At 33.1% G+C, this 27,687-nt stretch overlaps 2 protein-coding genes across 4 annotated transcripts; both read left to right on the forward strand.

The window, feature by feature from the left end:
- Positions 1-13,900: 13,900 nt before the first annotated feature.
- LOC141675356 (chalcone synthase 9-like) lies at positions 13,901-15,616 on the forward strand. The gene is made up of 2 exons (XM_074482032.1): positions 13,901-14,139; positions 14,351-15,616. Exons 1-2 carry the CDS (start codon positions 13,959-13,961, stop codon positions 15,340-15,342), a joined length of 1,173 nt encoding a protein of 390 aa, XP_074338133.1. The 5' UTR covers positions 13,901-13,958; the 3' UTR covers positions 15,343-15,616.
- A 3,065-nt stretch (positions 15,617-18,681) lies between these two features.
- Positions 18,682-27,019, forward strand: LOC141675372 (uncharacterized). Of its 3 annotated transcripts, none has more exons than XM_074482034.1 (9): positions 18,682-18,838; positions 19,842-20,854; positions 22,254-22,917; positions 23,021-23,104; positions 23,706-23,909; positions 24,016-24,101; positions 26,092-26,191; positions 26,424-26,519; positions 26,611-27,019. In XM_074482034.1, exons 2-9 carry the CDS (start codon positions 19,845-19,847, stop codon positions 26,671-26,673), a joined length of 2,307 nt encoding a protein of 768 aa, XP_074338135.1. In that variant the 5' UTR covers positions 18,682-18,838; positions 19,842-19,844; the 3' UTR covers positions 26,674-27,019. The 3 variants fall into 3 exon arrangements, with proteins under 3 accessions (XP_074338135.1, XP_074338136.1, XP_074338134.1); XM_074482035.1 differs by having other exon boundaries at positions 18,687-18,838; positions 19,845-20,854; XM_074482033.1 differs by lacking the exon at positions 18,682-18,838 and having other exon boundaries at positions 19,826-20,854; positions 23,051-23,104.
- Positions 27,020-27,687: the final 668 nt, after the last annotated feature.

The following is a 27,687-nucleotide window of genomic DNA, read 5'->3' on the forward strand; positions in this document are numbered from 1 at the left end:
TAGATCAGGGGAATTCAATGTCTCCTTAGTCAAACAAATCAACACTATTCAACAGGCCATTCAGAACACTTCATATGCAAGTATCAAGGCTATCCTTCAAGCTCACCTGGACTCACTGCATCTCATGAAGTTGCAGCAAGTAAAGCAGAATCTGAGTATGGATGATCTCAGGAAGGATACTGCTGACTTGAAATCCTACAGTTCTGAAAAATTGGATTCAGTCATGCCCTATGGTACATTGCAGGACTTGGTTTTGAGATTGAAAAAGGAATCAGTTACTGAGAAAAGGCTGGCCAAGTTGGAAGACAGAGTTCAAGTTATTGAAGATTCTGTGGCCACCATTCTTCACAACCAACAATCTCAAACCAGTCTCCTCATGCAGCTGGCAAAAGCACAAGGCTTGACCCCTCTCCTTGATGATAACAAAAAGGGGGAGAGTAAAAGGGAAGGGGAAGGAGAGCCATCTACAAAAATCAATATATCTAAAGTGCTAGTTCCTGCCATCACTACTTCTCCAATCATTCAAATCAAAGGAAAGCCTGATGGAATTGATTTGATTCAGCTAGCAGCAGCTGAAATTCAAGTGAAAGAGCAAAGGAGGAGAATTGATGAAAGGTTGCAACTGTTGTTTGGCTCTACACAAGATAAATCAACATCTGTGAAATATAGCACAAAGATTGAACCAATCAACATGGAGCTCAAGCCAGTAGGGAGACATAAGGATGGAGAAGCTTCTTCCAAAGAACTACAAGCTATAATTCTCAAGCCCAATAAAAGATCCAATAAGGACTCTACAAAGAATCCTTTAAAAGAAGTGGACTTTCCTCCTCCAAAAGCTGATGAGAACAAGCTTTTAGGTAGGAGTATTGCTTATCTCAAAGAGACCATGGATGAGGCTGTAAGGAGAAATAGGGCTATTATCTCTAGAGAGGGAAAGAGCATATGTGTGATGCAAGGACATCCCAAATTCTCAATAGCCAAGAAGGAAGAAGTCAAGCAACTAAAGGCTGACAAAAGAGCACAAGCAAAGCTTGAACAACAGCTAAAGTCAAGTCAAGTTGAAGAAGATAAAGGAATTGAAGTCAGGGGTGAAGACAAGATTGCAAACCTAGATGAGGTTTTTGGGAGTATATTTGGTGAGAGTATGGAAGAAAGAGAGGAATGGCAGAAGGGAAACAGAAGAAAGGCCAAGGCACATAGAAGGAGTGAAGATAATACTGAAGTAACCAAATCTATATCTAAACCACTACCTTCTATACCTGAACCTCTTGTTGCTAATCCCACTATAAACATCCATGGTGAACCAATCATTCCAAAAGAGGAACCTATTGATTGGGACACCATCAAATTGCCTACCTTTCTAACCACTCTTCCACTACCAAAGAAACAGAAAAGAAAACCCAAATCTACACCTCCCATAACCTCTAAGAAATTCACTCAAAAACAAAAGCCTAAGCCTAAGCCATCCATTTCTAAAGATGATTATGTTCACATCTGTGACATAAAAGAAATTTCAGACATTGAACTCTATCTGGATGAGCTGGAGGATGTAAGAGGAATAGCTGCTTACAGACAGCTACCAGAGAGATTAGTGTTCAGATACAAAGGAGCTGGGGAAAGAACATGGCCTCTCCACAGGATTCTGAATGAAGGCTACTCTACCTTGATTAGAGTCTTTTCAGCTATACAAAAGGATTCTGGCTTTACCAGAACTGCCAAGACTGAAATTCTCAACAAGATTGCCAATATAAGGAAAACTTGGAGGGAGCCCAATGCTTTACCCAGGACTTTACTCATTCAAGAAAGGGGAATTACAATTCACAAATCACCTCATTGGTTGATAGAATTTAGAGATGATAAAGGAGTCAGAAGATTTTTCAGACTTGAAGACCAACTCAAGATTGCCAGCAATGAAACTCTCAAGGAAATGCAATCTAAGTTGGATATCAGTGTTGAAGATGAAGCTGAATTCTTCAGACAACTCCAACTCCAAATTGAGGAAAATGACAAAGGGCTAGGAAAGAAAATCAGGGAACAAAGAAGAAAAAGATGATTTGCTCAGGCTAAAGGAGTATCCTTGGAAATACTGTAAATCTTCAATTTCCTCCTAGTACATACATTTTTGCAGCATTTTCAAATTTCTACTTAGTTTCAATTCATATATCTGTTAAGTGTTTTGTTATCATCAAGTTAACCCTGAATTTATGCCTACAAGTCTTATAGACATAAATAGGGGGAGATTGTTAGGAATATATGTGCATTAGTTTGATGATATGTTTAACAAAACACTTAAGTAGAAATTCAGTGTCTGTAGCCTCAACGGATAAGACCACTTTGGCTATCCGTTGATGGTGTAGCTTTACTTAGAAATAAGTCTAGTGTTGTAGCATATTTCAGTCTCTGTATTTAAGATGTAATTCTTAGAAGTTGAGAGAAACTATGAGTCATGTTGACTACTAGAAGATATGCAGATAGGAAGGCCAATTGTAAATATTTCATGCCTTGTAATTTTGTATAAATGAAGTGGTATCAACGGATGACTTAAAGACCTTCAACGGATGAGAAGCTAAGCTTCAACGGATGTCTCTAAAGCTTCAACGGATAACATCCTTCAACGGATGAGTGCATCAACGGATGAAAGCTTCAACGGATGTTCTGTTGATTAACCGTTGATAAGTGGTAGTTGTACCTACAAACAGAGGCACGTGGGTGAACAGAGATAACTGAAATGTGGCAGCCTAATTTCAGGAACATCAGAAAAAGCAGCCGTTCTACTCTAGTATAAAGAGACATTAAGTCAACAAAGTACTGGAGTGAACTGGAGAAGAAACAAGTGGAGATCTTACTTTATCATTTTATTATATCCCTGTCTTCACTTGTAAACTTGGTAATATATAAACCAAGTAGTAGATAGTAATTAGATAAGAATTTTTCCAGAGCTGTTTAGAAAAATCTTGAGAGAAAAATTATCTAGTTTGTACTAGGATGCAGCTGTGATCAAATTCTTAGATCACAGAATTTCTGAAATACCATCTCTGGTGGAACAACAAATCCACCAGAAAAGTTTTTAAAGGTTTATTGTGTTCTTTACATTTGTGTTTGAATATATATCTGTCTGTATCAGCTTAAAGCAATTCACACACTTGTTCATCTTGAACACACAGTCTTTATAAACTGCTCAAAACTTGAAAAAGTTTTGAGATTTACATTCAACCCCCCTTCTGTAAATCTCATTGTTAGTTCTCTAGAAATAACAGCATTTGCTAATATATTTTGAAGTCCTAATGATGCACCGTGGCATCTCATATGTTTTCCTTTGTTTTTCAAAACTTTATCACTAAGTTTGTTTCATTTGAATTATTATTGCAATTGCTGCTACTTGGTTTTTTGATGGTTATTTCATGGAATTTAAGTTCTTAATTTTGTTATATTTTTTTTGAATAACATAACTCAACATAAATTCCGAAAAACACTTTATATATAATTTAAATTTATTTAAAATAAAAAATTGAAGTGTCCATATCACCGTGTCCGATCCTTATTAAACGTGTCCCCGAGTCTACGAATTTAAATTTTGAAGAGTCTGACACTCCGATCCGTGTCCGATCCTTTTACAAGAGTCCGAGCATCCTAGCCCAAAAGGCCAAATCATACACATACTAGCCATGGCTATACGTGTCCCACAACTTCGGTGACATGCCCATACAATTTAAGTACACCGCATAGGAGGTGCCAAGTACGAGATTATCCACTCGCGACGGATGTCTTACAAACTCCCAAGTCATACAAATAACATAAATAACTCAAAATAAATACTCAAAGATCACACACTCAAATATCTTACATCTCCAAAATCATATATAAATTTATCAAATAACCTAAAAAAAACTATAACCCAACATCATGAAACAAAATAACATAGCAAACCACTAATTATTGATAAGCTCAAATCTGATCAGTTTCAAAGAATGTCAAATTACTGCATAAAGATGAAATCAACTGAAAAAGTACGAAACACGAAAGTCGTAGGAAATTCCGAGACCTTTCCAGAATGATAAGGCTCGTCAAAAACGAACAAGTAAAGAATTCAGAAAATAAATAAATGTGGACTGTAGAACAGAATCAGCCCCTGATTACAATTGTATTTTGATGTTTAAGACATCAAAATCACAGAATTTAGCAGCAGAATGTAAACGCAAATTGTAAATATCGAAAAGAGCTTTCCAGAATGGTATTACTCATAATATTTGAACAAATATTCAATTTATAATAAATTTATGAAGTTAGGCCGAACAAACAGAAATTTCAACAATAGATTACACAAATAACAGATTTTGACATATTTACAATCTGAATTTCAGAAAATACAAATAACGAAAAACGAAGATAATCAAATTAGCTTTCCAACGAGAATAAAATCACAATCATACGATGAACAACGAATCGGATGCGAATTTAACAAGATTCAGAATATGCAATATACATACACGAATTCGAATACGAAAAGAAAGAATATAAGAAAGATATCCGTACCTCAAGATCTTAGTGACCGAGAATGCTAATAACGATTTCAGAAACACAAATCACAAGAACCCTAATTTCACAAACGCCAAATTCATAACCCTCCAAAAAGTTCTTGATATTCATCTCAATCTCCATCCATTTTTCTCTTTCTCTCTCCCTCTCTCCTCTCTTCTCCGATCAAAATAACGCAAACCCTTTTTTAGCAAACCCTAACTCTTCACTTCCTTCTTTCTCCCTTTTTTCTTAGTAAAACCCTCACTCTTTTTTAATAAAAGCCTTACTATTTTTTTTTAAACTAATACTCTTAAAACAATATTCTGATTATAAATATAAAAATAAATTTACACAAACTATTTTAATTACAACACATTGACATTAATAAATAATTAAATCAAATAATCCAACTAAAAATAATTATAAAATATCGGGATGTTACGGTGTATATGATTGATCTACGCTAATTCGTTGTTAGCTATAATGTAGGTTTAAGATTGTGGGATAACTAGGATGCGACCCTAATAGCCAAAATATTAAAAGTTTGATTGCAGATTTGTGTGTAAAATATTTGATTTTATATAATTATGGCGTTTTTTCAATTTCTATAATATCCAAAACTATTTTAATAAAAAGAAAATAGAAATGATTTTTTAGTTAGTATAATCGCGTCATACTAAAATAAATCAATATATGTTATTCATCCGGACTAAAAAGTTATACAAATGATTCATGATAAATCAAAATTAAAATAAGAAAATAATTATACTAGCTAACATAAAATAATATGTACTTTTATTCGGTTTATCATTGATACATAAACTTTTTATCATTGATCCGGGTTTAAACAAATTAACCCAAAATAAATTTGAATATAATTAATTAGATTTGTTCGGTATACCAAAGTAAAGATAATTCGTTTACTATTGATGTGCGCTAAAATTTATCTTTTAATTAAAACATAATTATCTTTTGTAAACACGCCTATGAATTTTAAAATTAAATATTTCAATTAGTGATATTTCTTTAAAAACTAAAATTTAATAAACTATACACATGCATATTTACAATAATTATCAAATAATATTATCAAAATTTTCTAAAAATAAATTTCAGAGCTTAAAATTTACACTTCAAATTAAATTCAAAAATTATATAATATTAAAGACAATGTATGCATCACACGGGTTTTAGTAAGCAATAATAGATGCTAAATATAAACTTAGGGGCTATTTGGCAAATCTGAATGATTTATATCTGAATTATTAATATTTCTGAATGATCTGAACGAATCAAAATTTTGAATGTTGAACGAATAATATTGTTTGGTATATAATTCTTTTTATAACTTCTGAATGAAAATTTCGCAAATAATTTTTCTAAACAACAAGTTTAAAAAAAATACAAAATTTAATAATATTGATTTATTGAATGTTCGATGTAGAGAAAATATGTATTATCAATACAAATAATATATATCAAGATGTTAGATGATACGTTAAATTTCGATAAACGACGACTCTTAAAACAATATTTTTTTTATTTGTCAATTTTTTTATTAATATTTTATTTTGAAATCGGAAAGAATTTTTTATTCATCAAAATTATTATTGAAACATTTATTTAATTTTAATGCATTGTTTTACATGAACATCAAAATAATAGTATAATAAAATAGAAAAGTTGAAATAAGGGGCAAAGTGCAAGGCAGCAGGCTAGGACATATGAATCATTCAGACACATTTTTTTACATGAATGGCTAGGTAAAATATGAATCATTCATATGTAGAAAACTTTCAAACAAATGAACTTATATAATATAAGATTCGGTCAGATGAGAAGTCAAGAGTTCATGGGTAAACAAATGAGACCTTAATAATTACTGAATCATAATAACATCACTCTAGCACTGTTACATTTCATATTAAGACTTCATACATAACTAAACAAGCTCCATAACTGCTAATAATTAAAAATTAATCTTACTACTAAACAATAATCAAGATATACTCGTGCAACTCCCACATCATCATCTTCGCAGACCCTCTTTGCCCTCTCAGTCCTCTTCCATGCTTTCTCCTTCATCATCTTCTTCTCCTTCCTCTTCCTCACTTTCCTCACTTTCTCCTTCATCATCTTCTTCTGACGAACTTGCAGGAATGCTTTCTTCGTGATCCCAGTGATAGTGAAAATGACTATGAGCAGTTAAAGGATTTCGAGGATAAAGATTTTCAATTTGTACTAGAAGATTGTTAGGTGGTACATGATTTGCAAGGTCATTATTACGATAATTTTCATCCCAATTAAAGTCACGAGCAAAATGATGATAATGCACGTGTAGATAATTGTGATCTTCACGATTTTGCCAAGCAAAATGTGGGTGTGTTTGATTTGGTGCAGGGTCGTGGAGAAGGGAGTTGTGATTGTATATGAATATAAGATTTTGCGAAACAATCGGTATTTGGTCCGGTTGAAAATGTTGAAGACTCTCTCTAGCTTCTTCATTGATTTCGCTCATAAATCCTTCATCTACACGTGCAACAATATGAAGGTTAAAGTGATGGTGATAATGATGGGTAGAAAGAATAGGAGGAGGAGGAGGAGGAGGAGGAGGAGGAGGAGGAGATGGGGTACGGGGAAGAAGGGGACGAACCCTTTCATGGCATGGAGGCATAGTGTAGAATTAGACTAGAAAAGAAGAGGATATAGGATTGAGTAAATAGAATTTTTTTAGAGCTGTAAATATATGTAGTAGAGGTGTGAAAGTTGATTGTGCATGTAGTTGTATTATTAGGTTGGGAGAAAGAGGTGACTAAAATAAGATTTCAATGCATATATAATATTGCAGAGCTCCTACAATATATATATATTAGTGATAGTACATACCTAACTAGTCTTCATGAGATTTAAAAGCTTACCACTCAATCTGATATCCTTGCAAATCTTTAACCAGAGGTATCCAGGCAAGACAAGATAACAAAACCAAGAAGTTGGAGATAAGTAAGAGTTGTGCAGAGGTTTTCTAAGAAGATTTGTATTGGGATGGTGATGTCTCCTGGGCTAAAGCTAGCTAGCATGAGTAATGTTTGATTGTTACATTCTTGTGTTTTTTGTGAGCACAGTATGGGTATTTTTTAATGGCTCTGTGCTTGTGTCTGTAGCATGTAGGATGGTAGATCTGTGTTTTGTATGTGCAATTGGGCTCACTATTTTGAGAGAGATGTTTGTGTAAAATTTTCTAATATTGATGTCCTCTGTTTACAGCTCAAATGTACTTCTGTTTATAAGATTTCATGTACATAAATTGCAGGAGCTCCTGCTACTTAAATTAATGAAAAGGTATTTTTTGAAACATAAAATGGTAAAAAAATTGAGCTACTAAACGCCATTCTTAATTTAAAAATAATACATACTAATGAAATTGACAACTAAAATTTTAAGAGTGTTGTATTTATCTTAATCAATAAATATAACAATAAATATAAGTCAAATAATTATTATAAGGTGCACACTTTGCATATGCAGATATGCTATCATCTTTGACCTGAGGCATGCAGGAAAGAGTGAGGCCCACGTGAAATCTTTGGGATGGAGGATGAAGAGAAGATACCAAGATCAAAAAGTTAATAAGAGGTGTGCAGAGATTTTTTCAGAATCTTTGAATTGAGATGTTGATCTATGCAACAAAACCAAGGAGTTGGAGATAAGTAAGAGTTGTGCAGAGGCTTTGTAAGAAGATTTGTATTGGGATGGTGATATCGCCCAGGCTAAAGCTAGCTAAAGCTAGCTAGCATGAGTAATGTTTGATTGGCACATGAAAGTAGATTTGTGTTTCATATAGAAAGTGTCCAAGTGTTGTTCATGTAGTTTGTACATGTGCTGCTACATACTATTGAGAGAGAGAGAAAGCAGATGATGGCTTAAATATGGTTTATAAGATTTTCATGTGCATATATAGCAGGGCTCCTGCAACAGTACCTTGACGTGCATAAACTGCTAATGTTAATGCACTGCACATCACAAACCCTGGCTAGTCATTGTGACACGTGTTTACTTGAAATTAATGATAAGGTCGGACTTCGGGTTGAGCAAAAAACTAAATTAAAACGGAAGTCGACTGAAATAAGTAAAAACTGCAAATAATTAAACCGCACAAAATCGAACAGAAACAGAAACAGAAACCGAAAATTAAAAACCGAACCAAATTTAATGGTTGCGATTCTGGTTTTAGGTTAAAGCCGAATAGAAATAAATCGAACCGAACCCATTATCAAAATAAATAAATATTAATAATATATATATTATATTAAAGTAAAAATTATATTCATATTAATAATAAATTATAAACTATAGTTTTGACTTGGTACTGCACCTCATTTTTATTGCTAGTGTTCTTAATGACATATTCACAAGTTTAGCCTTACCCTACATTGACCATAGACGTACAAATTCAAAAATGGAACAAATTAATTTACTGCTATATATTCCACTATTGTAATTATAGTTCTATAACATAAAATTAGTTTTATTTTCTACTTTCAGGTCTTTACTATAATTTTCAGACCATATATATTTTTGACATTTTTATTTTTTGCGATTTTATAACCGAAACCATACCGGTTGAAACCGAAACCGAGACCGATCTGGACGTTTGGTTACGGTTTCGATTTTTATTTTAAAAACCGAAGTTATGTGGTTTCGGTTTCAGTTTTAGCATAAAACTGCACCGAAACAAACCGTACTCTCCTCTAATCGGGCCAGTCAAAAAAATTGAAAAATTGGATTTTCATCCAGAAAATTAGTTTTCATATCTTCGAGAAAACTGGAAATTATCTGTATTTAAAATAAAGCGGATATTATTTTTATCCGAATCCGGAAATCTAAAATTAAATATGTATATGATATTTAGAATATATATAATTTTAAAATTTGTTCTACATTAATAATACACTTATACAAATTTTATAAAATTTTAAAAAATACTTAATACATGTATAAAAATATAATTTGAGTTTAATCATAAAAAAATGTTATAAATTTATCGTCAATATGGTAGGGAAATAAAATAATTTAAAAAATCTGATATATGTCCGAAATATCTACATTCTTATCTGAGAAAAAGAATATATTGTCAATATTCGAAATAAAATGGATATATCTCTATATGAATTTGATAATTGCGGAGACGGATACATACAGATACAGATATAGTCAGAATCGTATCCGAATTATCGGGTTAACAGGCCTGTTAAGGTATTATTTAAAATAAAAATGGTAATAATTTTGAGCTACTAAACGTCATTCTTAATTTTAAAATACGACACACTTGTGAAATTTAAAAATAAAATATAATTAAAAATAAATATTTTGCACTTGCACATACACGTTTCGGCAAATTTATAGTTATGTCAATATTATACTCCAAAAATTGATCTTGAAAATTTTTACATTCCCCCTAAAACACAATATTTGAATAATTTTGTTTCTAAAACTACAATTTAGTACTCCCTCAGTCCCTTCCAATTGTTTACATTTCTGAGAAGTGTCGGACACGCATTTTATGGTGCACAAAAAGTATAGTTATTTAACTTATTTTTACAAATTTCTTTTTCCGAATAAAAGGTTGAATGTTTTAATTTTTATTCAGAAAAACAAAATTGTAAAAAACAATTACAGAACTATACTTTATATGCACCTTAAAATGCGTGCCGGACACTCTCTAAAAAATGTAAACAATTGAAAGGGACGGATGGAGTATTATTTAAGTCGAAAAAGGCCATCATATTCCACCTAAAACGTAAAATTAAAAAAAAATTAAAATTAAAATTATATGTATTTTTAAATATTGATATAACGGATATTATCGGTATCTAAATCCGATAATTACGGATACGAATACGTACATATACGGATGTAGTCCGACAAGTATATATAAATTCCCAAAACGTAGCACCTATCTAGCCCATTTACAAATTACAATCAATCCAAAGATCCGGCCCAATACAAGATCCCACCTTCCGGTTACTGCAGGTCTGTAGAAAGCCCTCAAAACAGAAGAAAGCCTAAAACTTTACTTGAAAACGCGAATTTGTAAATTTATGCAGCAAGTCTACTTCAATATTTCAATATATTCAAACAGATAGGAAGCAGCAATAAACATCAAACATCTACAAAAATATTCCATCGATAGATTATAAGCAACTAACTAGCTAGGCGTTGAGATTTATCATAGAATGTCCTCAACTTGCAAGCTCTGGATCAGTATCAGTTTGGCCTGTAAACGCTATCAACTCCAACTTCTAATCAATTCATGGAGTTTTCTGGAAATTAAATGCAGATTGCAGGTGAATAAGAGGTCGGGTACTATATATTCAATAAAAACGTGCCATTTTGGAGTAAATTTTGTGAATGAAGGTCATCATCTGCATTTTGTGTTGAAATTTTGTAATATAAACTTGTAAAAAAATATATTTTTTTTACAAAAAAATGCCAATAATGACTTTTCAGCGACAAAATTAATTACAAAAATGCAGGTTTTTAATGATTACTAGTACTGGAGTACCCAACCTCTCAATTCACCTGCAATCTGCATTTAATTATTTCCCGAAATCGTCATGAATTGGATAGAAGTTGGAGTTGATATAGTAGCGTTTACCGGCCCAACCTGCCTCTTCTTCGTGTTTTCTTCTGGCATGAATCCGCAAGTTCAGGACAATCATTGTTTTTAGCACCCCACTGCATGCAAGGACGGAGGCCGGGAGTGGTCGGCAGGTGCGGCCGTCACCCCAAACTCAGTTATAATCATAAAATTAGTATTAAAATTTATGGGAAAAAATTAAGTATTTATATATTTAATAGTAAAAAAAATTATTTTTAATTTTCGCCCCCTCAAAAGTATATAAATTTTATAAATTTAGTACTAATATTAATGATATTTACAATTGTTCTTAATTTAAATGTACGAATTCAAGTATATTCTGTAATTGAAATTGTTAAAAAAATATTTAATAATTTATTTAAAATATGATAAATTAAAAATATATATATCGTTTACTCAGAAAATATATATTTAGTAGTAAAACAATTATTTTTAATATTCGCCCCCTCAAAAGTATATAAATTTTATGAATTTAGTACTAATATTAATAATATTTATAATTGTTATTAATTTAGATATACGAATTCAAGTATATTTTGTATATTGAAATTGTTAAAAAAATATTTATTAATTTATTTAAAATATGATAAATTAAATATATATATTAGTTACTCCAAGAAAAATTTCGCTATCCCAAACTCCGATTTCTGGCTGGTGTGCCTTGGACTGTTATTAAGTGTTTTTACCGCATTAGTATTGAGTGTCGACATGATATCTCTCAACTTTGCTGATAGGTACAAATTGTAATAAGTTTTGTATTTGTTATAGTATCACCCTTCTTTGTAATTGAAATTTCATGCTAAAGAAATACACAGAGAAATTATAATCATGCTATAAAGTTATTGCAGTAAGGTAAACTTGCTCTAATTCTTTTGAATTCTTATAGCGTAGTCGCTGATTTAATGCAATTACTGATCTGGACGTGTACATTCTGCAGGAGGCAGGGCTAGGTATAAGAATGGAGGTGCTCAATTTGAAGGGGGAATTCTGCGTACACTACAAAAATTTGGCTAAATTTGATCAAATTTTTTCGGTCGAATTTAGTTTCCAGCTAAATTCGACCGATATTGTGTTGGTCGAACAAAGGCTGGTCGAAAATGATAAATCTAATCGAATTTATCTAAATTCGACCGTCCTAAATTCGACCAACTAAATTCGACCACCCTAAATTCGACTGTTTTTTGTGTTAATTTATTTTACAATTTTTTGAATGAAATTTCAAATTATTTTAAAAAAAAATCAAAAATCCCGCCAAAATACTAAATTCAACCAAATTTGGTCGTACCTAAATTCGACCTAATATAGTCGGATACCAAATTCGACTATCTTTGGTTAAATATAAATTCGACCTGATATGGTCACACACTATATTCGACCATATCTTGTCATTATAAATTCGATCAGCTTTGGTTGGTTTTAACTTTAAAATTTACTTTTTCTAGTCGAATATAATATACCATATTTTTTTTTCAAGCTATATTAGTCTAACTTTAGTCGTATTTAACATATTAAAGCTTTAATTGCCTAATATTACATACACAAAAAATTTCATAAAATAATTTATAAAATGAGTTGGAATATTTTAATTGGTACTGTTTATTTGAACTCTGAGAGCCAATTCTAATTAACACTTCTCACACCTCATTTTGTGGAAAATTTCACATTTAATTTTAGAAAATCTAGCATTTTCCTTATATTTTCAATAACTAGGTGCTTAGGCCCCCTGGTACTAGGTAGCAATATCATAGCATTTTCTTAAAAATTTAGCAATTCCTTACTTTTATTTTTAATAATAAAAAATTTATTTTTATCTCTTTCTCTATGATCAAATACATAACTAGAGTTTAAATATAATAATAAAATATTATTGAGATACATTTCCAAGAAATGTTGTTAGAGTTAATCTGTAATAAATATTCCAAAATACTAGAATTTATTTTATAGGAATATTTTTAAAAAATATGTTACTACTCTAGTGGAGCTACTGTCCTGCATCAATCAAATGGGGGTGGGTGATTGCATTATTAAGTTCATTATTTCTGGAGTAATATTAGGTGCACACTTTGAGGTACATAAAACATTTACTACATAATGATGCGGCAGTGTAAATTAATTTCCAGCATTAAATATGTTGGTATTTTCTATCTGTTGTCTAGGTAGTTTCACAGTTACCTTTCATTTTATCTTAGTACAAATTTTTAACTATTTGATTTTATTTTTAGTGTAATTATCATAAAAAGCATATTTTAAATTAATTAATTCAAAATACAATACAATACAATTAAGCTAAGTTGACATTCATAAAAAAATTGTTATGAAACTTTAGAGACAGAAATAACATATATGTACTAAGGTTCATAAGGAAATCAGAAGATTAAAAAACAGCAGTATTTAAAAATATAATCCAAATAACTATTATCGATAATATTATACTCCTAAGTACGTACTCAACTTGTACTCAAGGTGTACAACAATTTACTTGTAAGGGTTTGCTCCAGAGTTTTTTAATGTAAAGAAAGGAAATGTTTAGTAGGTGAAGTGAAAAATTGTCAAATTTACATTTATTAACACTTACTTTTGCACCTTTTAAAAACTCGGCAGCAGAATTTACTTATCATTCACTTGATTTCCTTCCCTTTTAAAACTCTGGAGCAAAGAGTGAGTTCACGTGACAACCGATAAAATAGCTAGTCTGGCTACCAGGATCAACGCCTATAAATACAAAACCCTAACATGCAATAATCACAACCAAGCATTCCAGCATTAAGTTCCAGGTTAGAAAATGGTGACAGTGAATGAGTTCCGAAAGACACAACGGGCTGAAGGTCCTGCAACTGTGCTTGCTATCGGAACTGCTACGCCGCCTAACTGTCTCGATCAAAGCACGTTACCGGATATTTATTTTCATGTCACTAATACTGAAGATAAAACAGGTCTCATGAAAGAAATATTTAAGCGCATGTGTAAGTGTTTTCATGTTATCATAATTTAAATCAAAATGTAATGTTACAACTAGGTTTATTCAATGTGTTAGAATGTAATATAAGATATTGTTGAGACTTTTGTCTAATACAGCTGTACTAGACAACGGTGCAAAACTGTTGTGTGATTGCTTGTTTCTTGTAGTGCAGTGAGATTTCTGCAGAACCCATAATTTAACACTAAACTTCTCAGGTGACAAATCGGGGATCAAAACTCGTTACTTGCACTTTACAGAAGAATTACTGAAAGATCATCCAGATTTCTTAGATAACATTACACCATCACTTGACGCTAGGCTAGAAATTTTGGTAAATGAAGTGCCGAAATTAGGAAATGGAGCTGCCACAAGGGCCATAAAAGAATGGGGGCAGCCAAAGTCCAAAATCACCCACCTTATCTTTTGCACCACTAGCGGTGCCCATTTGCCTGGAGCAGACTTTCGCCTTGCCAAGCTTCTGGGGCTCTGTCCATCGGTGAAGCGCTACATGATGTACCAACAAGGTTGCTTTGGCGGTGGCACAGTTCTTCGTCTTGCAAAAGACTTGGCTGAGAACAACAAAGGTGCTCGTGTGCTTGCCGTTTGCTGTGAGATGACTGTCATTGGATTTCGGGGGCCAAACGGAATGCCAACTGATAGTCTGGTGGCCCAGGTCTTGTTTGGTGATGGAGCTGCTGCGGTGATAGTGGGCTCGGACCCGGTTGTTGGAGTCGAGAACCCTTTGTTCGAGATTGTTTCTGCAGCTCAAACCTTCCTTCCGGATAGTGTTGATGCTATAAGCGGTCAGCTTAGAAGTATAGGGCTTACTTATCACATTCGTAGAGAAGTTCCCGAGATGATTGCAAAAAATATTGGGAAGAGTTTAGTTGAGGCATTCCAACCCTTGGAAATAACTGACTGGAACTCGATTTTTTGGATTGCACATCCTGGAGGCCCAGCTATACTCGATCAAATCGAAAAAGAGTTAAGCTTGAAGCCTGACAAACTGAAGTCTGCACGAACGGTTCTAAGGGACTACGGAAACATGTCAAGTGCTACTGTTCTGTTCATACTGGATGAAATGAGAAATGCTTCAGCTAAGGATGGAAAGAAAACTACTGGAGAAGGACTTGATTGGGGTGTTCTGTGTAGTTTTGGGCCTGGTCTCACTTTCGAGACTGTTGTTCTTCACAGTGTGCCTACTTAACAATTAAGACCTCGCTTAGGGTTTGAAGAACCGCCTACCATCATTTGTCTTTATCCTTTCTCAAGTTAGCTGAGGGGTTTCTACTGAGTTTTCTCCGGTGAAAAATCCCAACCGCTTGCTTTTCTTTCATTTTCGTTGATTTTCCTTTAAAAATCCAATTTGTTGGATATCTGCGTATCTCTTTTTTGGAGTGTTTGTTTTGTCTCTTTTTTATATGTTTTGTTATATTTTTGGCTGTTGCTTATTTTCAGGTAAAGAATTTGTAATTTATGTAGCAAGTGTGCTTAATGTTCCGACAAAAATAATTAAGGTAAAAATGCGGTATTGGAACATAATTTTCATTATACTCCGAGTTTCAATATTCAAACAGATTGGAAACATTAATAAACATCAAACGTCGATAGATTACAAGCAACAAACCCAATTAGTATATATAAGGAAACATATAAACATCTATTGAGCAGAGCAAAGATAAACATACTCCATATAGCCTTCAAACACCGCATTCCATTTAGAACAGCATTAAACAACCTAACGTGATGCTTATATGATGGTCTTAGTACTAGTTTCGGAATTGATGTAGGTTGGATTACTCCAAATATCATTATAATACTTTTTAGTTTAAAGAATTTGAATATTTTATGTATTAAACAATCTGAAAACAAAACAGCTATTTGGTTATCTCGATTTTTGTTTTACAATCAGGTTATAGTTGACAGTTCGGGGGTTTCTCCCGGTTGGGGTTCAATATTTTAATAAATTTTTTACTTTGTTCGTAAAAAAAAAACCTAACGATTATCCCCTCCATATCGTAAGTAATTACCATTTCATTCTAATTTTTTAAACCCTTCTGATGAAACAAGACTCTATGTGTACTTCACAACTAACTCTACTGATTTACAATTATGTCTATCAAAGCATGTATCCAGATTACTATTTTCATATTACTAATTGTATAAGCAAAACGGAGCTTAAAGAGAAATTTAAGCATATCTGTAAGTTTTTAAGCATATATCTCTGTTTACTGTCTCGTCTGTCAACAATAGCTACTATATATGTCCTTATGAATTGTCAAAAATATGTAAATATCACATTCAAAATACGAGTATAATATGGACATACTTATGTTTTGTCGTGTCGCATCACCTAGGCATAAAGATGCTTAGGGCCGTCAAAATAATTTGAAAAATCTGATATCCGTATTTGAAATAAAACGAATATTATCTGACATCCGTATTCGAATATGACAATTGTGGTTACAGATACGGATATTAGTATCCGGATAGTATCAGTCGGATCCGGATTCAGATATTATTTTTTAAATATTTCGGGATATAAATATGGATACGGATTTTCGGATTAAGATCTATAGGTAGATCCGTATGCAAATTATCCGTTTGACAGCTCTAAAGAAGCTGATCATTACCGATAGCCTTGTCCATAGCCACCATCATATCCCTGATAAAAATCATTGTAATAAGCCTGCATCTCAAAATCATTGTAATAAGCCTGCATTTCAGCACCATCTTTTAGGCATTGTTTATATCTTTGACGTTGCTCGAATTCAGGCATATATAAATTCTGAGAGCATCCTCCGGATTGGAAATCAACAAGGAGTACTGCTGTTCTGTCAGTTTTTCCCAACACCTTAAGCAGTAGTTTGGGATCCAATGCTCCAGATACTTGAAACAAGCCCTCACCATACATCCTGAAATTAGATATCTCTGTATACAAAGTAGAGTGTTAAGCAGTAACAAGAATAAGCGCGAGAACTTATAATTTTAGTGCATCTTGATTGGTTCTTTTTTATGATAGTGGTGGATCCCTGCATCCAACTCCATCAATCTAAAATAATACTCCCTCGTCCCAATTTATCTGTCTTGTTTGACTTTTGATGGTCAAATTGACTTAACTTTGACCGTAAATAAAAATTCATTTTTTTATTATTTTGAAAAATTAAAATATACAGATAAAAGTAGATTAAACATACTTTCTAATGATATAAATTTTATAAGTATTTTCGATATTATACTATGTGAAATTTTCGGTCAAAGTTGGGTTAATTTGACCTTAAAAAATCAAACAAGACAAATATATTGAGACGGATGGAGTAACTTCTGGCGTTTATCATGTGCCCATTAGTACATAATAGAAAAACCGTTACTTAATTATTAAGAAAAAAAAGCCTTACGAAGTTGCGAGGACAAAAATTATAACCTAATTTTGTCTTTTTCAAGATTTTTGCCATAATCGATTCCCATGCTAGAGTTGGATCTACCTTCACAACAAAACTCTACATCCACCATTCAGAAAAACTATGTTAAGAATTACAACTATTTGTTACAAAAGAAAAAAAATCAAAGCTTACATAAGATGCTACAATGGAACAATATATACGTTATTTGATTGTAAGTTTATAAAGAACACGAGATAAACTGACAACAATTTGCATTGATCGTAAATTTATAAAGAACACGAGATAAGCGAACAACAATCTACGTCGAAAGAATTGTACCGTGAAGGGATAAAGAGGCTTCTCCTCCTCACTTTTGCCAAATCCAAAGCAGGCCAACATCTCTTATTACAATTCTTCAAGAATTAAGGGTATAAAAAATGGAGCAGGGGTTTTCAGTTTATGATTTGCAAGAGTAAAATATGTATTCTTTGGTGTGAATATAATACCTGCAGCAAGGGTAATAATAACGGAATAAATTGTTTATGCATGGAAATCTTGTAAGCAGAATCTTAAAATATAATTAGTTTTTAAAACTACATGTTAATTGCTTAAATGGAGATATTAGTTTCCTTAACTAAAAATCAGCAGAATCTTTCAATCATTTAATTGGTATCAAATTATTTATTAGATACATATATGGTTATATTAATAAGTCGATTTTTCAAACTTTGCAGATAATTCGGTCAAAATTATTTGTTTGATTCGATAAATCATCCAGTTTTTCAAAAATCATGTTATATACTATAAATCGGTACATCATTCCGATTTTCGAAATTAATAACCATAATAACATCTTATTTTTTCGAAGTTATATTTACATATTTTTGAATAACAAAAGTACAAATTATTGAGCGCGATGAGATAGCTCAATTGGTTAAAGTCTTATCTCTTATCGTTCCCGGTTCTAAATTCGATTTTTGCTCACCCCGAGATTTGTTAGGACAGATGCTCAATTGTAAGGGCATATAAGCCAAATTAGTCAAAAAAAGTACAAACCGATCCGGCCCATTAACAAATTTCAAGCGATCCACAGACCCGGCCCATTCATACCAATACAAAATCGTCTACAACGGACACGTCACTTTCAAAAAATTAACAAGCTCCTCATCTCTCACAGAAGCCCAATTAACGCGATTTGATAGCGCGTGGCACACACTTTCCCCTCATTGTAAACCACAAATCTACATTTCTCTCATCACTATATATAAATCTCACCGGTAAATTTTTCCGGCGAGACGAGTCGTCGGAGATCGTCGCAAGGTTCGATCTTTGTCACTCCGATTCATTGTTATAACTCGCTGTTTGTTTTTTCATTGATTTTTTAAGTTTGTAAATTGAATTTAGTTTAATTTGTGATATTTGTAGCTTTGATGTGTGTTTGTGTGTGTGTGTATATGTAATTTTGTGATTTTAGGTTTAATCTAGTGTTTGATTTGGAATTGATTAGAATTGAACATTTCGATTGTTTCGTTATTAGGTTATTATAGTAATTGTTTGCGTAATTAGATTGATATGTGTGTGTGTGTGTTTTGTATGAAAGGTATATTTAGTTTTATGTATTGATTGGTTGTTGTGTGTTATCGGATTTCGATGCCTGATTGTTGTGTTTGTTTCCGTCGATATGATGAATTTGTCTGTTTCCATTAATTTTTGTTGATTTTATTGAAAATAAAGATTAATTAGATTTTTATGTGATCTGGTGGTGTAGATACACGTATGTTTGTTCCGATCTGGTAATGATAGTAAGCCTATGCCGTCATCAATATTTGTTTTCATTTTTATTGTAAGGTTAATGTTTCGGATGGAATTTCTTTTAACTAATGGTTCGGAGATTTGGATGAACGGGATATTGACATAAAGTGTATTCTTTTATTCTAGGATTAATGTCTCGGATGGCATTTTATATATGATTTTAATAAACGGTGTGGAGATTTGAATGAACGGGATAATGAGTGCTAATGTTTTTGGATCGCTTCTTTCAGTTGAATATAACGATTTTTCTTTTTCCTGCTTACCCGTTTCTTTTTTCATTAACGAGTTCGATTTAACAAGCATTTTTATCATGTTTTTTCACATTTCTCAGAATTGTGAAAAATTACATGAGTTTTATTTGGTTATGTATTTTGTGGTGGCTTGGTACAGTGCTAAACTGCTAGATGCCTAGTCCACACTTTGAAGCTTCTGACATTAGATGCAAGGTTTGTTACTTCTCTGTGTAGAATTAATTAATTAAATGTTTCTTATTTGGATTGTTACTTTGCAGAAGATGGATGACATGGATATTGATCAGGTTGTGGAGGTTCCTGATACCCCAGATAGATTAGCATCTCAGAATATCAATGGCAAAAACTGTATAAGACGAGAGAGACATGTATCATCCATGGGTAATCTTAATGAGAATGCTGATATGTCTAATGCTGGGTTACAAGGTGGGCTGAGAAACAATAAACGGACAGCTAAAAGTGAGGGCAGAAGCGTTTATCTTCCCCCTAGAAATGGTTCCAAAAAATCTGAGCTTCAGGGGAATATCATAAATATTTTATCAGGACCTGCACTGTCTTCTAGGGGTGCGTGCAACTCAAGAAGAGCTGAGGCAGACCTTAAATTCAATCATCGGGGAAAAAGTAGCATCCAAACTGAATACACGGGAAAAGGAAAAGCTCTTTCTAGTTCTCATTCTGAGATGCCTGGATACCAAGGACCTGTTAAAGTACCTGATCTGACCAAAGACGATGACCATTTTAAAATAAGTCAGAAATTCGTCACAGGAAGTAGTCAATCTGAAGAACATAAAAAGGAAATGTCAGACACAAGCTTTTCGCCTCTGCTCATTGCAGAAGAATCTGATATTGGGAAAAAAGTTGACTACCCGAGGACTTCAAATAGAAACAGTTTTCAAAGAAAATTGGTTAGAAATGGATGCATATCTCCACTTAACGTAGCAAAAGCTAAACTGTCGACACAGAAACAGAATAATACTTTTCTGCACACCCACCAGGATTATTCTGCAACTAGTAGGGATTCATCGGCTGAATTCAAAGATTCTTTTCGAGTCGAGGGTAATGGATGTGTATCTCCACTTAATGTGGCAAAGGCTAATCAGTCGGCTCATAAAAAGAATAACACTTTTCTGCACCCTTACCATGAAGATTCTGGAACTAGTAGGGAATTACCTGCTGAAGACTTGGATTCTCGTCGAGTCAAGGGGAAGGGATTACTAACCCATAGCAGATTATTAAAGGAATCTGAGGCAAAAACAAGGCCTTCATCTGGAAGGTATATAGCTGAAATTTAATCAGGCATTTGTTTTTTTTATATGTGTATAAGTATATACACACACGTCAATTAATTTGGCCATCACATTTTCCCTTTTGGTAAGCATACTGCATCATGTTTAGGAGGTAATTTATTTCTGAACAGAATTGGTGTTGATATGCCTTAATTTCTAATTGAATTACCTCACTAACACACACACACCTTCTGTATATGTGATTTATGAATTCGGCATATTCAAAGTGTCGTGTGCGACTAGCAAAATAATGATATCTACGAGAGGCCATTCTTTTAAAATTTATGCAGTTTCAGTTATATATTGCAACTTCAGCTTGGTTTGACTGCCTTATCTGCTAGAGGAGATGATCAGTAGTTTAGATTGGGTTTAGTGGCTCTGTCCTTTTAGCCATTTTGTGCCTCACCGGCTGATCAGACCATGGCCTTGTTTTTTTAGTTTTTACTAGTAAGTAACTTATAAGTTATAACATGAAATAAGTAAAAAAAAAAACTTTTGTCCATGTGTCTATAAAGTCAAAGGAACTAGGCACTAATTCCATTGACATATTTTGAGTAACTTATAAGTTATAAAATGAAATAAGGACTTAAAACAGGCTTTTAAGTTGAATTTTTATGAAGTAGAAACTAGGCACTGATTCCATTGACGTATTTTGAGTTAACAATCTGACTTGATATGGTAGATATTTATATCCCCACATGTAAATTTTGATATAAATACTTTTTAATTTTATGTTTACTAACTTCTAACTTCGACATTATCAGAGAAAAACATATAGTGACAGAAGTAAAAAAATTCACTTCTACTTGTTAAGTTCTGAAGATAACTTTAAAGTAGCTAGTTTTCAAGCAGTATTCTGAATTGCAAGTTCTTGGTTTTTTATTCATTTTTTTCTAATTTTGTTTTCATGCAATATTGAATTGATTCTATACTACCGGCAGCGAGCATTTGTAGAATTTTATAATGGCTGCCCAACAATTTGTTGGTGTTTACAAAATTTAGAATACATGGAGTCGCTCATTTAAAATTTAACGTTGAAGTATGCCAAGTTGAATGGGCAAATTCCAGTTTTTCCTTTCCTTTCTCGCATTAATGAACCATTTATTGCAAGTAACATGTTTTAAGGACACCTACTAAGTGTATCTATCTATGATATAATCTTTATGTTGATGCCATTTTCTGTTTTCTTGATTCCAACACCATAATGAACAAGAGATATTTTATAAAAAATTTGCATCTCTGCCATTCCTGTTTAATGTCAATTCTGTGGTGGCGCTTAGTTATGTAGTCGATGCATGTGAATTGAATAAAATTTAGTTTTAAAGTTGATGAATAATTTTCCCTATTGATTTTTTTTTGAGATATTGACTTGTAATAAACTTACAGGACTCTTGCCGGTAAAGTAGATGTAGCTAGTCATGCCAACAAGGATGGACCAAGTGGATGGATAAGTACACATGAGCATACAAGAAGATTAAATCCTTCCTTGTCCAATGAAGAACCTCTTCTTTCCCGCAGGGCAGATGATCCATGTAATGTGAATAAATTTCCTAGGACTGTGGTGGTGAAAAGGGATAATAAAGATGGAAATATTACAAGAAAACACTCAATTCAATCCCAGAATGTATCAGCTGCACCTATAGTCCAGACCGTGCCCCAAAAGCAACAAGGATGCCACTTGAATGATCATCATGATCCTTCAAACATAGTGATTAAAAGACAGAGGCAGGGTTCCTCTAGTAGTCATCAAGGTGAATCCTCTTCATCAGCAATTGCTAACTCTGAATTGGTGGTTCTTGGGTCACCAGGAGAACCATCAAACGGAAGATCAAATAGGACACAGAATAGTCAGGCAGCACGCGGTTTTAAGCCGATTATTGATATTGATGAGTTTTCCCCCGAAACAAGAAATAATGGCTCCTGTAACATAGATTGCAGTAGTAGAAGCGTGTCAGATATGAGGGATAGACAGCTTGAAGCAGATGAAATTTTAGCTAGGGAACTTCAAGAACAACTATATAATGAGTCGAATTTCGCAGCAGATCATGAGGTATGTCACTCTATTTATTGTACTTTCTGTTTTTGGATCTAAAGAAAACAAGGCACCTTAAAAAAAATTGTTTGCTTAATGTTTTGTTGTCACCTAACAACAGTTTGATGAACACTTTGCATTGGCACTGCAGCAAGAGAATTTACAGCATGCTTTTGATAGTAGAAGTCGGCATGTATCTCATCCTGTAAGTGCATCATCAATCATTATGTTAAATTTTGGTGTACTATACTTTAAGGCATCAAGATGCACACATTTTGTTGTCGGATTTGTGAACAATTAGTTAATTATCACAGAATCTCAAGGGGTAAGTTAAAATGCTTAAATTAAGAATATAATTGCATATGCTGTTGTTTCTTATAATCATGTTGATGTGTTTTCGTTTTAGATCCTTCAACAAATATATCTCCGTGCCTTGTATTAAGGGGCTAATCGAATAATGGAGAGTTTTATTTTAATGAATCTACAGGCAAATTTTTGGCCTATACTAATTATTAGTTCTCAATATATAAAATTGAAGATTTTAAGCTTTCAGAATCTTCGTGGTTCCAGTAAACTATACATCATGTTTTACAAAATGTTTTTTTGCTATCATCTGAAAGCAATTGCGGGCATGCAGCTATGTTTTCATTGCTTTAGGTGGTAAACTAATACTGATGGAGGTATTTCTGCAAAGAAAAATATGAATATCAACCATGTATTCATATGTAGAGCCACTACTAGCAAGTCTTTGCCAGGCAATCATTTTTTAAATGCTTTAGAAATTATCTGTATTTTTTTTGTTGCAGAGAAGCTCGTCCATATCAAATTTACATCGAGAAAACGTATTTCGGTCTTCTCCAAATTCTTCCACCCGGAGAGTTACCCAGCCTCGAGTGCCTACCTCTACTAGAATGGCACGGCTGAGAGGAGGTCGGTTTCCAGGACAATCTCGTACTGTATCATCTAGACAAAGAAATGTCGTGTTTCCTCCCAACATGGATGTTGACATGGTATTGACTTATATATTTGGTGCTCGTACTTATACCCGCTGTTTTAATATTTCTCTAGTTCAGGGTTTAGGATAGACGTGATCAAGATTGATGTTTTATACTGCAGAGAATGCATATACTGGAAACACTAGAGGCCTTCAATGATATGGGAATGGCTGGTAGTCTCCTTCAAACTCAGCGTGATTTCAACGAGTAAGTTATTCATCTTAAATGAGCAAGTTTTTCTTTCTTCTCTTGTTTAGTAGCCCAATATTCTCACTGTCATTCTAGACAATAAACTTTGAATGAAAGTAAACTGCCACTTGTATCTGCACGGCTCATGGAAATTTTAGCACCACTACTATGAAAGTTGAGGACTTCAGGTTATACCTAAGTAACTAGGATTTGATAATCGTGTCTAAGAAAAATTGCTTTGAGTACATAACTACATATTAAACAGTACTGTTACTATCACTTAATTAAAGTTACGATGGTGTACCTAAATCAAAGCCAAGTCCGTCACTGTTTTTTTTGTTTATTTTACTTCAATGAAAAGTTTATGAATTTCTGCCTACCTAGTGCACTGCCTCCATTTTGAGGGAGAAGATTTAAGGGAGGAGTTGGACTGAATCTTCCCTATATACCTTTTCCAGGCTAAGATTTCCCAAATTAAGACAGAGTATAGAAATGTAATCTCTATTACTATGCGTTGTAAATAATGCATTACCTAAAAAAATTTCTACCATAGAATATAGGAAATTTGTGATTCCGACTAATAATTACGAGAAAAGTTAATTTTTACTTGGACAGTAACCAGTCTAACATATGAATTTATAAGCTGTTTTTAAAATTATTACATGAAGCTTCTTATATTAAGGTTTACCTAAAGGAATAAAAATACATAAAGTGTAATGTATCCACATGGGATGTATAAATAATCTTTACAACAAAGTTAATGAAACATATTGCTTATGTTATTAGTGTTTCCCAGAAAGTTCTTCATATATTTCTTGCTAGCTTATAACTTGGGAAATGTACGGATTATCTGTAACTTCTTTTTCTCATATTTATAGAAGTTGGAATTTTTTTATAAATATATAGTTTTACTAGAACATGATGTACTACTAACATTTTATATCAATTATAGTTGTTAAGGTTTAAAACATAGGTCTATTTAGCATAAAAGTATTAAATATCAATTGGTTCCATTTTGTATAAATAATATACTATTATATATCGATTTATGACGTGTCAATTTTTTTCATGTACTATCGATATATTATATTAGTGTATAATTAATAGTTGAACCCAAATCCTCTTTGTTCTTTGATTAAAAAGAAGAAAACGTGATTGTAGTTGTCAAGGTTTGTACACAACTCTACGAAATACTCTCTACCACTAAATCTAACAGTTGTTATCTATTTAGTTATAGATCTAATGGTTCTTCTTCTTGTTTTCATTGCGGTACCTAGACAAATGCCCCTAAACAAAGCCCTTTTAAACCGTCTCATTCCTCATTACTAATCATATAGTGGAGTCCGGTCCTTTTCAGACGCAGCTGCCCAATGCCCAATGGTGCCAACAACTACATCTTGCCAGTTCTAGTGCAGTTAACCTGCTAGGTCATTTATTCAACAATTGTCATATCTGTTGTGGCAGATTATTCTACTGGGTTTCCACAAGATGTGTTTGTTAGAACTTAGGAAGTAGATATAGAGAGTTAAAAATAACTCGAGAAAGAATTAGATCATAATATAACGGTATAGATAGTTATAACATAGACAGAGGGAGAAAATATTGATCTGACAACTTACAAGTACTTGTAGGAAAATGAAAGGTCACCTAGTAGTTTAAGTACTTGTAAGTTTATTTTTGTCTTATTTGGCTGATAGAAGCATTGCTATTGATCTGTTTCATTTTTTGTGGAGTTGCATTCTTACATGAAGAAATGTGCTTGACTAATGACTGCTGCTTTTACCTGCTAAAATTCCTTTTACTAGTTGTTTTTAACAATTTATTTTATTGTTTATGACAAACAATTTAAAACAAGTCATAGAAGGGTACCGTATAATGCATTTTCCTACAATTTTTCTTCCACACTAGAGAGACCAATTCCCCTTTTTGGACATACATTCCTGCATGAAGTGATTGTATCTTAAAGAAGTTTAGTAGTAATCTGAACCTCATTTCTTCTCTGCGTCAGAAATGATTATGAAATGTTATTGGCTCTTGATGAGAACAATGACCGACATGGAGGTGCATCTGCGGCTCAGATAAATGCTTTGCCAGAATCTACGGTTCAGGTACTGTTGGAACCTACTTACCCATAAATACTAATATTAGAAAAATATTGAATTGTAAAGGTGTAACATAGTATTACACCTACTGTACTTGCAACCTTTAAGAGAAAATAAGGATAATTTTCTGTATTTTCCTTCTCTCTTTTTTTTATTTGTATTATTTAGTCCCTTCCCTGTCCAATTCGTGCGTACATGCTGCTGATCTAATAATTTGTTCGTCCACTTGTTTATGCAGACTGATAATTTTGAAGAGTGTTCAATTTGTCTCGAAACTCCAACCATTGGGGATACAATACGCCATCTTCCTTGTCTGCACAAATTTCACAAAGATGTAAGAACTAAATATTTAATACTTGTGACTTGTCCTTTTCTATTTTCTAGCAGCTGCAAGAATCTAACAATGCGGTTTTCTCAACTCCCAGTGCATCGACGAATGGGTCCGAAGAAAAACATCGTGTCCAATTTGCAAGTCATCCGTCACTTGAGTTGTGCTTCATCTCTCTATCAAGTACCAGGCCATCATAATGTAGGAGCAGGAGTTCTCATGATGACCAACTAATATAAAATGTCTGGCATGGACAGATAAATTTAGGCCTCAAAAAATTCAATGCAAATATATTACTTTTTGTTGGTTAATTAAATCTGTTGTCATGAATTTAAAAGTTGTGTTTTGAGATTGATCTATCTATGAATCGATCTAGACTATTAAGGACTAGCCGATTGGTGGCAATTGTGTCCCTAGTGCTAGGAGAGGTTTCAAGTTTGATTTTCACATCCCTTTCTGTAAGCGCAAAATAAGCCTATATTCTACATGGAACTAATTTGAAATGACATAGAGAAGCCTATATTCTACATGGTTCATCTTGCAAATGAGCCTCATCTTAGTTATGTTGACGGATATATGCAGGGTAAAAACCAGAAAACAGCTTGAAATATTTTTTGCCACTGATTTCGACAGAAATTGTGATATTCCATTGGAATTTGACTACCAACCAATTTAGAAGCAATTTTCTGTTGTATTACACTTTCTAACTAAACATTGGCCCCCAATTTGAGCCAACATAGTGTTGGTGCAGTGGTTGAGCACCCATGTCTTACAAGTCACGAGTTTGACTCCTGATGTGCATGTGATTAATTGTCGAATTTTTTTTTATATACAAATACAATCCAAGCTGCACAATATATGTGCACACCACATTTTAACACTAAAAGAAGTCATGAAATGTAGTCAATCCAACGTGAACCATCCATATAAGATTATAACTATGGCAAATCTATACCATCAAAAATAGTGTATAGCACATCACTAGATCATTTCAGCTATCGAAAAGTTCTCAGACCACCTCAAGAATTATATAAAACGGAACAAAATAAAATAAAGGGAGCTGATATGTGCACACCCTGATTTATAAGTGCACACCCAATTATGACCAAATTATCCTCATGAAAGTAGACTTAAGTTAAATATGAATATAAGAATATGTTGGTCTTAATATTGG

The sequence above is a fragment of the Apium graveolens genome, chromosome 1 (assembly GCF_009905375.1).
Source record: "Apium graveolens cultivar Ventura chromosome 1, ASM990537v1, whole genome shotgun sequence".
Lineage (NCBI taxonomy): Eukaryota > Viridiplantae > Streptophyta > Magnoliopsida > Apiales > Apiaceae > Apium > Apium graveolens.